General features: G+C 38.2%; 1 protein-coding gene across 6 annotated transcripts in view; it reads right to left on the bottom strand.

Annotated features, from left to right (window-relative positions):
• ENOX1 (ecto-NOX disulfide-thiol exchanger 1) overlaps nucleotides 1–12,794 on the bottom strand; it is a 549,814-nt gene that overhangs the window by 34,417 nt on the left and 502,603 nt on the right. For all 6 annotated transcript variants that reach the window (XM_081287123.1, XM_081287124.1, XM_081287121.1 and 3 more), the window contains one exon: nucleotides 1,141–1,243. In XM_081287123.1, coding sequence (XP_081143249.1) covers nucleotides 1,141–1,243 — 103 coding nt within the window. The remainder of the gene's footprint in view (nucleotides 1–1,140; nucleotides 1,244–12,794) is intronic.

Raw genomic sequence — 12,794 nt, 5'->3', positions numbered from 1 at the left:
TCTAAGTTGATGTCATATTCAATAACCCTGTAGTTGAAAAATCTATATATGATGGATGAAGTTTGGACTATCTTTTGAATTTAATTCCTCCTGTGCCAGCTTCTGCAGGCCTTGGTATACCTGTCATCTTGAGGTAAGAGCATATGCAGTATTTAACTGCATCCAAGCACTACTTCTGCCAGATAACGAACTCCAGGAGAACAATTTTTCTCACATGTACAACAGTCTCATTCTTCACTGTTAATGGTGCCATGGAGGAGCCATTGAACTTGGAGAACCTGGGGTAGGTGCCAAGATGCAGCTTGAATAGAGGCTGTGAATCACAGGGTGAGACAATGCTTCCTTTCATCTGGGTTTGAGGGCTTCAGGGGCATACAGGCTACTAAGGCACATTATAACACATTTCCACCAAGACCTCCTCCCTGCAAGAGTCCGTACTGCTTCTGTATCTGTGGATGATGGCTCTCAAAAGTTACCATCTAGAGCTTTGTCTGGTCCAGACAAAGAAAAAGCCAACCCAGAAGTAGTTTGTGGGGCAATTGTGTGTTTTAGGTGAACAGCAAATTTCTTCATCTTCCTTGGTGGCCAGTGTCTTTTGTTCATCTTGCGTAAATGGATCCACACTTAGACAAGGAATTCTGGATTAGAAGGCCCTGGATTAGCCTAGCACCAAGAATCTGGATGTACCTGTTTCATGTGTTTTACGGGGATGGCTCTGGGGCTCCCCTCAGGACATGGCCACTGCTGAGGGGTGCGAGGTTAATCTTCTGGGTTCAAAGCCTAGACATCTGACTTGGTTTGGAACTGTTGGATTAGAACCAACCTGGCCTCCAGGTGGAAGTACAAAGTCCAAATTCACATTTGTGACATGTGAGGTGTAAATTAATCTGTTTACTTGAACTTGGTTTCATGTCTGACAACCAACTAATACATATGGTTACAGAAGAGCAAAACCTCCATTAGTTTGTATGCCACTAATGTGAAATGTATGTAATATATTCTTGATGAGATTAATCTCACCTCTGACCAGAAGGCAAAGTTGTTTAAATTGCTAACAAGCTGGAGTTGAATTAATAAAATATTATTTAAGCTAATTACCCAAGACTTAAGAGAATAGATGAAGAAAAAGAATTTCCTTACCTATTAGAAGAGCTTCTTTCTCTGATTTTAAGCCTTGGCTTCTTTTCTCAATATTGTTCTCTCGATCTTGGTTGACTAATGCAACTGTCAACACATTGATTTCCTATAAAGTTAAAAAACAAAAGCCATATATATGTTTATGTAGATTCTATAAATTTCAATAAAAATCACCAGATATCTTAAGCTCTATAAAAGAGGTCATCACTTCCATTTATAAGAGAATATCAAATCTTATAAATAATTGATTTGTCCAATAGAAAAGTAATTATAAAAACCTAGGCTCCTAACTTCTTCAAGCAAACCAAGAAACTCGGTGCAAGTAGAAAATTTGGCACAAATTATCTTAGATTTTTGTCCATGTTTTAATTAAATTCTATTCACAAAGCTGTATTTATAGCTAATTTAACAAGTTTTATTTAAAAATGAAAAATTTTCTAGGAAAGCCTATAGCACACTGATTTATAATGCTATACTAGTATCTTGAGTGAGTATGTAGGGAAACAGGACCTATTGAAGAGCAAGAAATTGTTGGTAGGAATATTTAAATTGAGTAAGTATGAATCCTGATACACAACTGGAAAAGGTAGATAAAGCAAAAGCTGGGAAATTCTTTTCTTTGGGAGCTAAAATTGAAAAACTGTACAATAAACCAATAACACATGAAATATTGATGCTGGACTAGTTTTAGTTCTTTATAACTTGAAGACAGAGATAAAGATCTAACTCATATATTCCCAGTCTTGATATTAAGACCCAAAAGAGAGTGATTTAATAGGAATTTAATGATCTGCATGTGTGGGATAATAGAATCATTAGGGAAGTTGAGTCTTATAGAGAAAAGATGTTCACTAAAAGATTGTTTTACACAGATCCAAGATAACTAAATATATGTTTCCTATACAAAGTTATGCTACAGAGTAGTACCAGGGAAATAAAGGAAACACTGTACTTCCAGGAGAGTAACTGAGGGAGGACTCTGGAAATCAGCAAGGAAATAATGGGAACCTTAAAACCTGGAGATCTGGAAAAGCAATCAAGAGAAAAGAACAAGACAATCTGCAACTTCAACCCCAAGTCATGTCTGGGGAGTAGTGTGTAGGGGATGCAATGACTCCACTATGCCAGGAGAAGGTAAGTGACAAAGTACCAGCAAAACCCATAAGAGCAGCATATGGGAGGTCCTAATTGCAAGGTCCACAGTCCTTATAGGCTTAAATACAGCTTGGGAACTGGCTGGTCTAAGAACAACTTCTCTGCTCAAAACAATAAACTCACATTGGGCCTTGCCCAACCCCCAGAGCACAAGCTGTTACAACAGATGCCACTTCTAGATGCCTAAGGGGATGGCAGCTGGCTCCCTGAGCTGATGGCAGCCTTGGGCCTGTGTGTGCCTCACAGAGTAGAGAGACAGCTTCCTCAGCATCTTGCACCTCCAGGACCAGCAGCTGCCAGAGCCAGAAGCTCAAGTTCCAGTGGCACTCGTTCCATAGAGATGAGGGAAGGTCTCCTCAAAAGTCTGCAGCCTTCAGATTGCAGCTGCTGGTATGAAAGTCCCCATATCACTTGTGTCTGTCTGTGGGGGATCTGGGGAAGGTTCTAGCTACAGTCCCAGAATCATGGCCCAAACCCAAGTACCACCCATACTTGCTCTAAACCTGGGAAAGGTTAAATTCATATTCTTCAGCTCCAGAAATGTAACTACCAGTGCCCTAAATCTTGTACTACCTGCAGGGATTAGGAAAGGTCTTATCTTCAGCCCATAGCCTTGGAACTGCAATTGCTAGTACAAAATTCCTCAGCATCAACCATGCTCATCTCTGGAAAATAAGGACATTTCCACCATGTCCTGAAGTTCCAGGACCATCATTACCAATGCCACAAGTCTTGTCCCATTAACACTTGACCTGCATGAGCTAGGGACATTCCTATCCACATCCTACATTTCCAGACCATAGGTACCCAAATGCCAAGCCCTGACACTCCTTGTGTTTGGACTAGAGATGTCCCCTCCGCCTTCTTCATTTCTAGTTTCATGGGTAACCATACCACAAGCCCAAATGTCACCTGTGTATTCTCTAGGAGACCTAGATAAGGTCTCATCCACAGCCTGGAGTCCTGGAACCATACCTGCTGTTGCCCTAGCATCACCTGTGTTTGTCTCTTGACAAACTGCAGAAGGTCTCATCTGGGTCCTGCAGTTCTAAAAAGTGGTTACCAGCACTTCGAGGCCCAGAGGTACCCATAATAAATTCATAAAACCTAAGGAAGGTTCCCTTTACGTCCTAACCTTCAGTCCATTGTTCCCAGTGCCAACATCCCCATCATCACCTGTTTTCATTCAGGGGGATTTGGGGAAGGTTCTATTCCATCTGGGGCTCCAGAATTAAAGCTGCTGGTGCCACAGGCCGTGGATCTCACATTCATCCTGAGGAATCTGGAGAAAGTCTCCTTCACATCCTATGGTTCAGGGAGATGGCTGCTGACATCCTTGGTGTAACCTATGCTTGCCTGTGGGACCTGGGGATGGTCCTTTCGACATTCCACACCACCAACTCTGCAACAGCTACCATTGCCATTGATGCCCCAGTGCCATCACTGCTTGACTCTATGGGATCTGAGGATTTACATCTTTAAAAGCCTATGTCTAGTGCAAAGTTGCACAACTATTTTCGTGCTCTGCTGCAGTCTAGACAACTGAGGCATCGATGTTGTCGACACTAATCGCAATCAAAGAAACTGTACTTTTGAACTCACGTATAATCAAAGCAAAAGTAGCTACATGGTTGACATCATACATCCCATCTAAATGAAAAAACATTCTCCTACAAAAGCTATTGCATAAAATTGGAAGAGGTGAATAGTTCACTAGATGTGCAACGTCAACATTAGGGACACAAAACAGATGAACAAAAAAGATACCTCCAAAGGAATGTATCAGTTCCCCAGAAATCCCACTTTTGAGGAAAAATTATAAATTTCTGAAAAAATTCAAAATAATGACCCTAAAGACACCGAGTGAGATGCAAGAGAATACAGACAGACAATGCATAGGAATGAGAAAAAAAATTTCAGGATATGAATAAGAAATTCACCAAAGAGACCATAAAAAGTACAATAAGAAATCTTGAAGCTAAAAATATCAATCCATAAAATAAAAAATACAATTGAGAGAGTCTATACTAGATGAGAATAAGCAGAAGAGTGAATTTTTGAACTTAAGTTCAGGTCTTTTTTAACTCATTTAGACAAAAAAAATTAAAAACGATGAAGTAAGCATGTGAGACTTTATGGGACCCTATTAAACAATTTTCACATCATGGGAATTTCAGGAGAAGAAAAGGAGAAAGGAAGTGAAAACCTATTTCACAAAATAATGATTGAAAATTTCACAAATATTCAAAGAGGTATGGACATCCGATATAAGTTCGGAGGACTCCCAGATAGATTCAACCCCAAACAACTTTCACCAAAGCACATTTTTGTCAAAAGTATAGGATAAAGTGAAAATCCTAAAAAGAGCAAGATAAAAGCATTATGTCAGAGGCTGGGTTTGTGACTCAGTGATGGAGTGCTTGCCTTGCATGTACAAAGCACTGGGTTCAATTCCCAGCTCCACATAAAAAAAACTAAACAAAATAAGAAGGTAATTTGTCCATCTATAACTAAGAATACTTTTTAAAAAGCATCACATCTTTTGGGAATGCCTGTTAGACTTATAGCAGAAACCCTAAAGCCAGAAGAGAATTGAATGATATAGTCCAGTTCCTAAAAGAGAAAACCATGCCAACCAAGAATGCTATACATACTCAGTAAACTATCTTTCAGAAATGATCAAGTGGGATTTATTACACTGATGCAAGAATGGTCCAGCATATGCAAATTGATAAATGGAAAGTAACATATCAAAGAAATGAATTCAACAAAACCATATGAACATCTTAACGGAAGTAGAAAAAGCATTTGATAAAATTCAACATCTCTTAATAATAAAAACTCTCAAGAAATTAGATTCAGAAGGAACATACTGCAAAAAGTACAGGCTATATATGAATAACCCACAGCTAGTATCATCCTGAATGGGGAAAAGCTGAAAACATCTTTCCTCAAAAGATCTGGAACAAGACAAGGATATTCATGTTCAATATTCTTTTAATATAGCAATTGAGAAATTACTAAAGAGAAAGAAAGAGCATCTAGATTGGCAAGGAAGAAGTAAATCATGCATGTTTGCAAATGATATGGTTTTATATACAGACAAATCTATGCATCAAAAAGCTGTTAGGACTAATAAACTAATTCAGTAGAGTTGTAGAATACAAAATCAGCATATAAAAAAGTAACATTTTTATATATCAATAATGAACTTCCTGAAAAAGTAATCAAGAAAATAATCCCATATACAAAAGCAAAGAAAAAAAAGGAAAGAAAATTAGGACTACATTTAACAAAGAAGTGAAAGATCTCTACAATAAAATTTATAAAAAAAAACACTGATGAAAAACTTATAGAAGATAAAAATGGCAAGATACTGTGTGTTCATGGGTTAGTAGAATTAGTGTTGCTAAAATGACCATATTAAAATAATCTATAGGTTCAATGAAATTCTCATGAAAAAGACCAATGATTTTCTTCCTAGAGATAGAGTAAACAATCCTAAAATTCATGTTACTACAGAAGATCCAGAATAGTCTAAGTGATCTTGAGCAAGTAAAAGAAAGAAAAAAATCCAAACCAAAACAAAATAACAAAAACAAAGCTGGAGGCATCATAATACCTGACTTCCAAACATACTACAGTTAATAGTAACCAAATGAACAAGGTACTAGCATGAATAGACACACGAACCAATGGAACAGAATAGAAAATACAGAAATTAATCCATGTTCACACAGCAAATTGATCCCCCCCCCCTTTTTTCTTTTGTGGTGCTAAAGATAGAACCTGTGGCTCATGCAAACTAAGAAAGGACCCTACCCCTGACATGCATTGTTAGTCCCCAGCCAACTGATTTTTGACAAAGGTGTCAGGAACAGTGGAGAAAAAATAGTCTCTTCAGGAAATGGTATAAGCAAAACTGGATATACAGATGCAGACAAATCAAGCCAGATCCCTTTTTCTCACTGTGTGTAAAAGAGAGCTAAGACCCAAATGTAAAACCTGAAATTGAAATTGCTACACAGAAACATAAAGGAGACACTTCTAGACATTAGTGTGTGCAATAATTTTTTCAGATAGGATACTAAAGGCAGACGATAAAAGTTAAAAAAGACAGTTGGGATTATATCAAACTAAGAAGCTTCTGCATAGCAAATAATCAACAGAGTGAAGAGACAACTTAAATAATGGAATATTACTCAGCATTAAAAGAGAATAAAATCATGGCATTTGCAGGTAAATGGGTGGAGTTGGAGAATATTATGTAGATGAAGTAAGCCAATCCCCCCAAACCAGAGGCTGAATATTCTCTCTGATATGTGGATGATGATCCATAAGGGATTGGGGGGAGCATGGGAGGAATTAAGGAACTTTAGGTAGGGCAAAGGGGAGGGAGGGGAAGGGAGGGGGCATGGGGGTAGGAAAGATGCTGGAATTAGATGGACATCGTTACCCTAAGTACACGTATGAAGACACGAATGGTGTGACTCTACTTTGTGAACAACCTGAGACATGAAAAATTGTGCTCTATTTGTGTACTATAAATTTAAAAACATTCTTGCTGCCATGTATGACAAATTACAGTAAATAAATAAATTTTAAAAAAGAATTGAGGAAAATGTTTTCAAACTATTTGTTTGACAAGAGATTAATATCCAGAATATATAAAGAGCTCAAAAAGTTGAATATGCACCAAAAACAAGCCACTTAAAAAGAGGCCTCAGATATGAATTGGTGTTTCTCAGAGGAAGACTTAAAAATGGCAACCAGTATATGAAAAAATGTGCAAGCTCACTTAACATCAGGAAAATGCAAATCAAAACCACAACGAAGTATCATCTTACCCCAGTTAGAATGGGTATTATCAAAAATACAAAAAATAACCATAAAAGTATATAAAAATAATATACATGGTTGGTGGTAATGTAAATCAGTGCACCTATTATGGAAAACAGCATGAAATGTTCCTTTAAAAACTAACAACAAAACTACCACATAACCTAGTGATTTCACTCCTGGGTGGATCACCAAAAAAGATAAAATCCTTGTACCAAATAGATACATGCACTCCCATGTTTACTGCAGCACTCTTCATAATAGATAAAATATAGAAGCAACCTAGTTGCCCATCTGCACATTGGAATATTATTCAGACACTAAAAAGAGAAATATTGTCATTTACAGCAAGATGCACAGAATTGTATATTACTATGTTAAATGAAATAAAAAAGACAAAGACAAACATTATGTGTTCTCAATAATTTGTAGAAATTTAAAAATAATCCCATAGAATGGAGTGGGTTAGTGGTCACTAGAGCCTGGAAGTGGAAGGTGGGTGTGTGGAAACAAGTTAGATAAGGGATACCAAAAAATTCACAACACACAAAAATGATAACACTTGAAGAGATGGAAGAGTTTCTTACCCTGGTTTGATTATTACACAGTGTCTCCATGTATATAATTACCATAATATTCATAATAAATATGTACAGATATAATGTCTCAATTTAAAAAAAAATGGTTCTTTGGGGCTGGGGATGTGGCTAAAGCGGTAGCGCGCTTGCCTGGCATGTGTGGGGCAGCGCTGGGTTCAATCCTCAGCACCACATTAAAAAAAAAATAAAAACAAATAAATAAATAAAATAAAGATGTTGTGTCCACCGAAAACTAAAAAATAAATATTAAAAAATTCTCTCTCTCTCTCTCTCTCTCTCTCTCTCTCTCTTTAAAAAAAATGGTTCTCAAAGAAAGGCTAGCACATTGAGCAAGAGTTAGAAGATCTTTGCATCAAATGGTGAGAAATCTGCTGGGAAGAGAGAGTCATTAGATAGCGCTAGATGGACAAAGAGCTTGTATGGTCTGAACAAATGGTTGGTAGGTCTTCATAGAACCGGAACTGGGGACAAGATAGGTATTTAGCTAGTTAATAAAAATTAACCAAACTTGTCACATACAAGGATTAGAAATTGTTGGGAGTGTGCTGAGCATGCAAAGAGTTTAAACTACATCTGAAAGCATTCACATAAAAAATAAACTCAGCACATGCCCATCAAAATAGATCTGTGAGCTTAATTTAACATATGAGTGACTACTCTGTAAATCAAGAGTGATTAGAAATTGCTGGGAAAAAAAAGACCTCTGAGAAATTGTGGTTTTTAATATTTGGTGAGCAGTTAAGAGGGTCCTTTTAAGGTCACACTTACCTATTGACAACTGAGTGATCAAGACTGAGTAAGAGGTGAAGATGGGTGAGGTAAAGAATTAAAGGAATCAGAGATGTGATGACATATCAGAGGGAGGATCTTGGATGACTAGAATGTGTCAACTGAGACTGATGTTAGGGGTCAGAAAGAGAAATGGTCTAAGGCAAGCCTTGAGCCACCTGTTCCTAAAAGGTCATTATAGATAAAAAGGACTCTTATACTTCATAAAGGGGGTCTTGGGAGAGCCCCAGTGGAAAGACAATTGAGAACTTTAAAATAGAATAAATATGGAGATGCAATTAGAACATTTTATAAAGAGTTACAAGGATGGGAATAGGAATTTCCTTTTGAGATGAAACAATAAATACACAGCTATTTTGATGAGGCTGTCTCGATTACAGCAGAGAAGGCTGTGTGTACACTTTATGTCTTGGGCCAGTGGGGTCAAGGAACCAGCTGAGCTTTGTTCTTGTATGCCTTAAGGACAAATAGGACCATGCACTGGGCTTCCAGGCCCTTGAAAGTAGGATGCTAAGCAGAATGCAGGCTGAGGCTCTGTAAAGGTCTCACAAGGGAGGTTTAGAAGAAAGAGGTTGGAAGAACATTAACTAGGATAATGACTGCATCATTAAAATATTCAAATAATGAAATTCAGAGCTAAGTGGAAATAATATCTCCAAGAGTGGGTGATCTGTTCACAGCCTGGATGATAATTGAGGCCAAATGAAATTACTCAGCAGAGTTTAGCAGATAACAGGCCCACATTAATTGCCAAGACTGAGTGGTATCCTGGGGCCAGCACATAGTTAGGAATCCAGGTTTAGGAGGGAGATGGCCTGTAGAGGGCAGGCAGTATGTATGGGAGCCAGCAGGAGACGGGAAGGGCAGAAAAGAAAAAGTCCACCCAAGGGTGCTGTTAGGCATCAGTCTCCACATCCGAATCTGGAGTCATAAAGGGGGACTGTCAGCAGGGCCCCAACAAATGCTACTTAATCAACCATGTCTACAGGAACCAGATATGGCCTACCAGTGACTCTTTCTTTGATGATGTTTTAGAGTTGGGCAAATGAGGATGAAAAGAAAAATTCTAGAACCACCATTCTTTGAAAATGCCTTATTATTGGATATTGTGGTCTGTGCTCTGCTGACCATAACAGTGTGCTACTGCATGGCCATCAGCAGAGACTATGGAGTGGACACACCTCTCTGCGTGGATTCCACACTAGTCAGCAGGCTTGGGCCTGCTAGAGACCTGAGGCTTGGTAAATGCTCCAGTTTCGTTTTTTATTTTTTTTTCCCTGAGAGTTCTGTATAGGTAGAGATGGACCTGTTTTTTTTTTTTTTTTCCCACTCCTCCAGGAGGGAGAACTATGTTGGGAACTAGCACAGGCCCAATGAAGCTGATCAGGTGGGCTCTAAGAAGTGTTTGCTTCTTATAATAAACTGGCTTAAAACAGCATTTCCATTATAGTCAATGGAGTGTCTAAGTATACTAACTAGAGACTTGGGTTTATAATATCATGTAGTGAAGTGGATCAACTTGTGACCACTCAAGAATTACTACTAAGTGTCCTGAAGCATCAGTCTGCTGTGGACAGGAGATAAACTCAGACTCTGGCTGACAAGTGATAGAGTTAACTGGATGGGTGAATGCTCGTGTCATAAATTTTGTCAAAGGTCAATGTTAATGTTAATATGCATATATCTTAAGGTTTAGAAGATAGTATAGTGATTTTAGATAGCTATATTATGTACTGTGATTTTTGTCGATAAAAAGGAGGTCTTTGTCCTAATGACTCATGCATCATTGGTTATTTAGAAAAATAAAGCTAATCTGATTTGTCTGTGTTGATAATAGTGTTCACCTAAACAAGATAATTATAATTATTAGTAATGTGCAAGTTTGGGGTAGTCTATGAAGGACAAAGTAGGTAAGCAATATCTGTAACCCCCTCTATGTTTTTACTTAGTGTCTAAAAATCTAAATTAACTTCTACTGTTTGTCAAAACAGCCCCATGAATTGATAAAGAGGACTGAATACATAGAATACAGAACTAAGTAATTCTTCAAACCAAATCCTTGTTGTATTTAAGATAATATAATATGATGCAAACACTTCTTAGAGCCCACCTGATCAGCTTCATTGGGCCTGTATTACTTCCCAACATAGTTCTCCCTCCTGGAGGAGTAAAAAAAGAAAAAAACAGCTCCATCTCTACCTGTACAGAACTCTCAGAAAAGCCCTCAAACTGGAGCATTTACCTACCCTCAGGTCTCTAGCAGGCCCAAGCCTGCTGACTAGTGTGGGATCCATGCAGAGAAGTATGTTCACTCCACGTGATCGATCTATTTATCTATCTATCTATCTATCTATCTATCTATCTATCTATCTATCTATCTCATCTATCTATCTATCTATCTCAATATATATCTATCACATATATAGTGTGCGCACGCAAGCGCACACACACACATATCACATACGTATCATGTGATTATTATCTGTTGAGGAATTCTAATAAGTGTTTAGGAATACTGAGTCCAGAGCCACAAAAAGTGCATTCTTATTCAGGGGCCAGCAAACAATTCTATAAGAGATCTATAAGAAGGTAAAGTCAGTGGATGAAGCTGGAGAAACAGGTATCTCAAGAAGAGGGGTTTAGATTATACCTGGAAGCTTTAACAATTGAAGAATTTTCAGCAGAGGGGGTTTGTAAACAAGTCTATTTTTTTGAGGACACTGGTTTGAAGGCAATGAAGGTGGAGTCAGGCATAAGAGGTTGGAGCCTACTGTAACAGTCTGGTCATTTTTAGGTTTAATGATGAGTTGTGCAGAGTTCCAACAGAAGAAATAGGAAAGAGGTAGAAGGTTTTAAAATCTGGTTTTAAACCTGATGAATGAGAAAAGGTGAGTAGGGAAACAGAGAAATAAAGAAGTATGTAAATGAGGCTGCTCAGTTTTAGAAATTTTGAATTTACAGTGTTTATGGTATCTTGTCATAGACGTGGGGAGGCAGTAGGATAATATAGGGTTTTTAACTTAGAAGCAAGGCCTTCATAGTTCTTTTAAGGAGCATTTCTCAGGTTTGTATTTGTAGCAAACACCCATGATTCTCCTTCTAGGACCAAGAGCAGGCTTGATCACACTTGATATAAACAAAGTTGATTTCTCAAGCTCAGTGTTTCTTTCCTGTAACACAACTCAGTACATGTGCAGGCATCCTTCTGGGCCCATCTGCATGGAGATGCTCAGGTTATAAGATCCATGAGCATATTAGTCTGATGAAGCCAGAATGGCTGGTAGCACATGATAAAACCTGAAAGGGACACTTGTTAAAATGCTTCTGGGAACAACTCCTCTGATAGAGACAGACTTGCCATGCTATTGAAGAGTAAGGGAGAGAATTTTCAAGGATAACAGAGGGTATATAATTTATGCTTCATCTCTGACTTGAACCATTATCTATAGCCTGCAGGTCTCTGTTTTTAGTGGTTTGTTTTTCCTGAATGAGTTAAAAAAAAAATCTCAGTCAAAAGCTATAACACAGATGCTAGAAAACAATTAGATTTCATGTTCTCCACTTAGGATGTTCTAACTATCTATTTAGTAATCGAGGAACATATTTTTCAGGGACAATGAGTCATAAATGATGCACGGTTGCCCCTTTCTTCAAAACTTCTCTACCTTATTACTACCACAAATCTCTGGGAAATGGAAAAGGCCCAATTGGAATGGGGAAAGTTTTATTTAGAAACAAAATTATCCACAACTTTTATCCTTTTATCCTGTTAAAATCAATCACCCTGATAGATGCCTTAGAGAATGATGTGTCTGGGAGGTGTTTTGGAAACAACACCCCAGATGCCTAGAGACTGCAAAGTAGAAGCCGAAGTGCATAGGCATAGATGGGGTGGGAGACAAGGGGGTTGATGAGGACAAATCGCTAATGGTGTACCAAGTAGATAGCAGGAAGGAAATACCTGGTCAAGACCAAGAGTTTCTTCACGGAAATTATGAAACCATGTTCCAGGGGATCTGGTGAGAATGCCATTCACTTGCCAGGAAAAACACACCAGACTACAGCAGGCACAAAGTGACAATTCTGGACTTGACAGGAGAATGGGCAGGATTACCTGATACATCTCTGTTCTGATCTCTCTTAACTCTATTTTCTGTGACACTCAGAAGGGCTCGTGAGAGGGCCAGAGTAGAGGTTTTCAAGAATTGGAAGCTATAGATATCAGATATTTCTACAAGTCTTCTTTAAGATTTAGCTACTTAAAGGTAGAATTTT

Source organism: Spermophilus citellus (genome assembly GCF_964194105.1).
Source record: "Spermophilus citellus genome assembly, chromosome: 1".
Classification (NCBI taxonomy): domain Eukaryota; kingdom Metazoa; phylum Chordata; class Mammalia; order Rodentia; family Sciuridae; genus Spermophilus; species Spermophilus citellus.
Note: the sequence above shows the minus strand (reverse complement) of the source record. Positions and strands in the feature narration are given on the sequence as shown.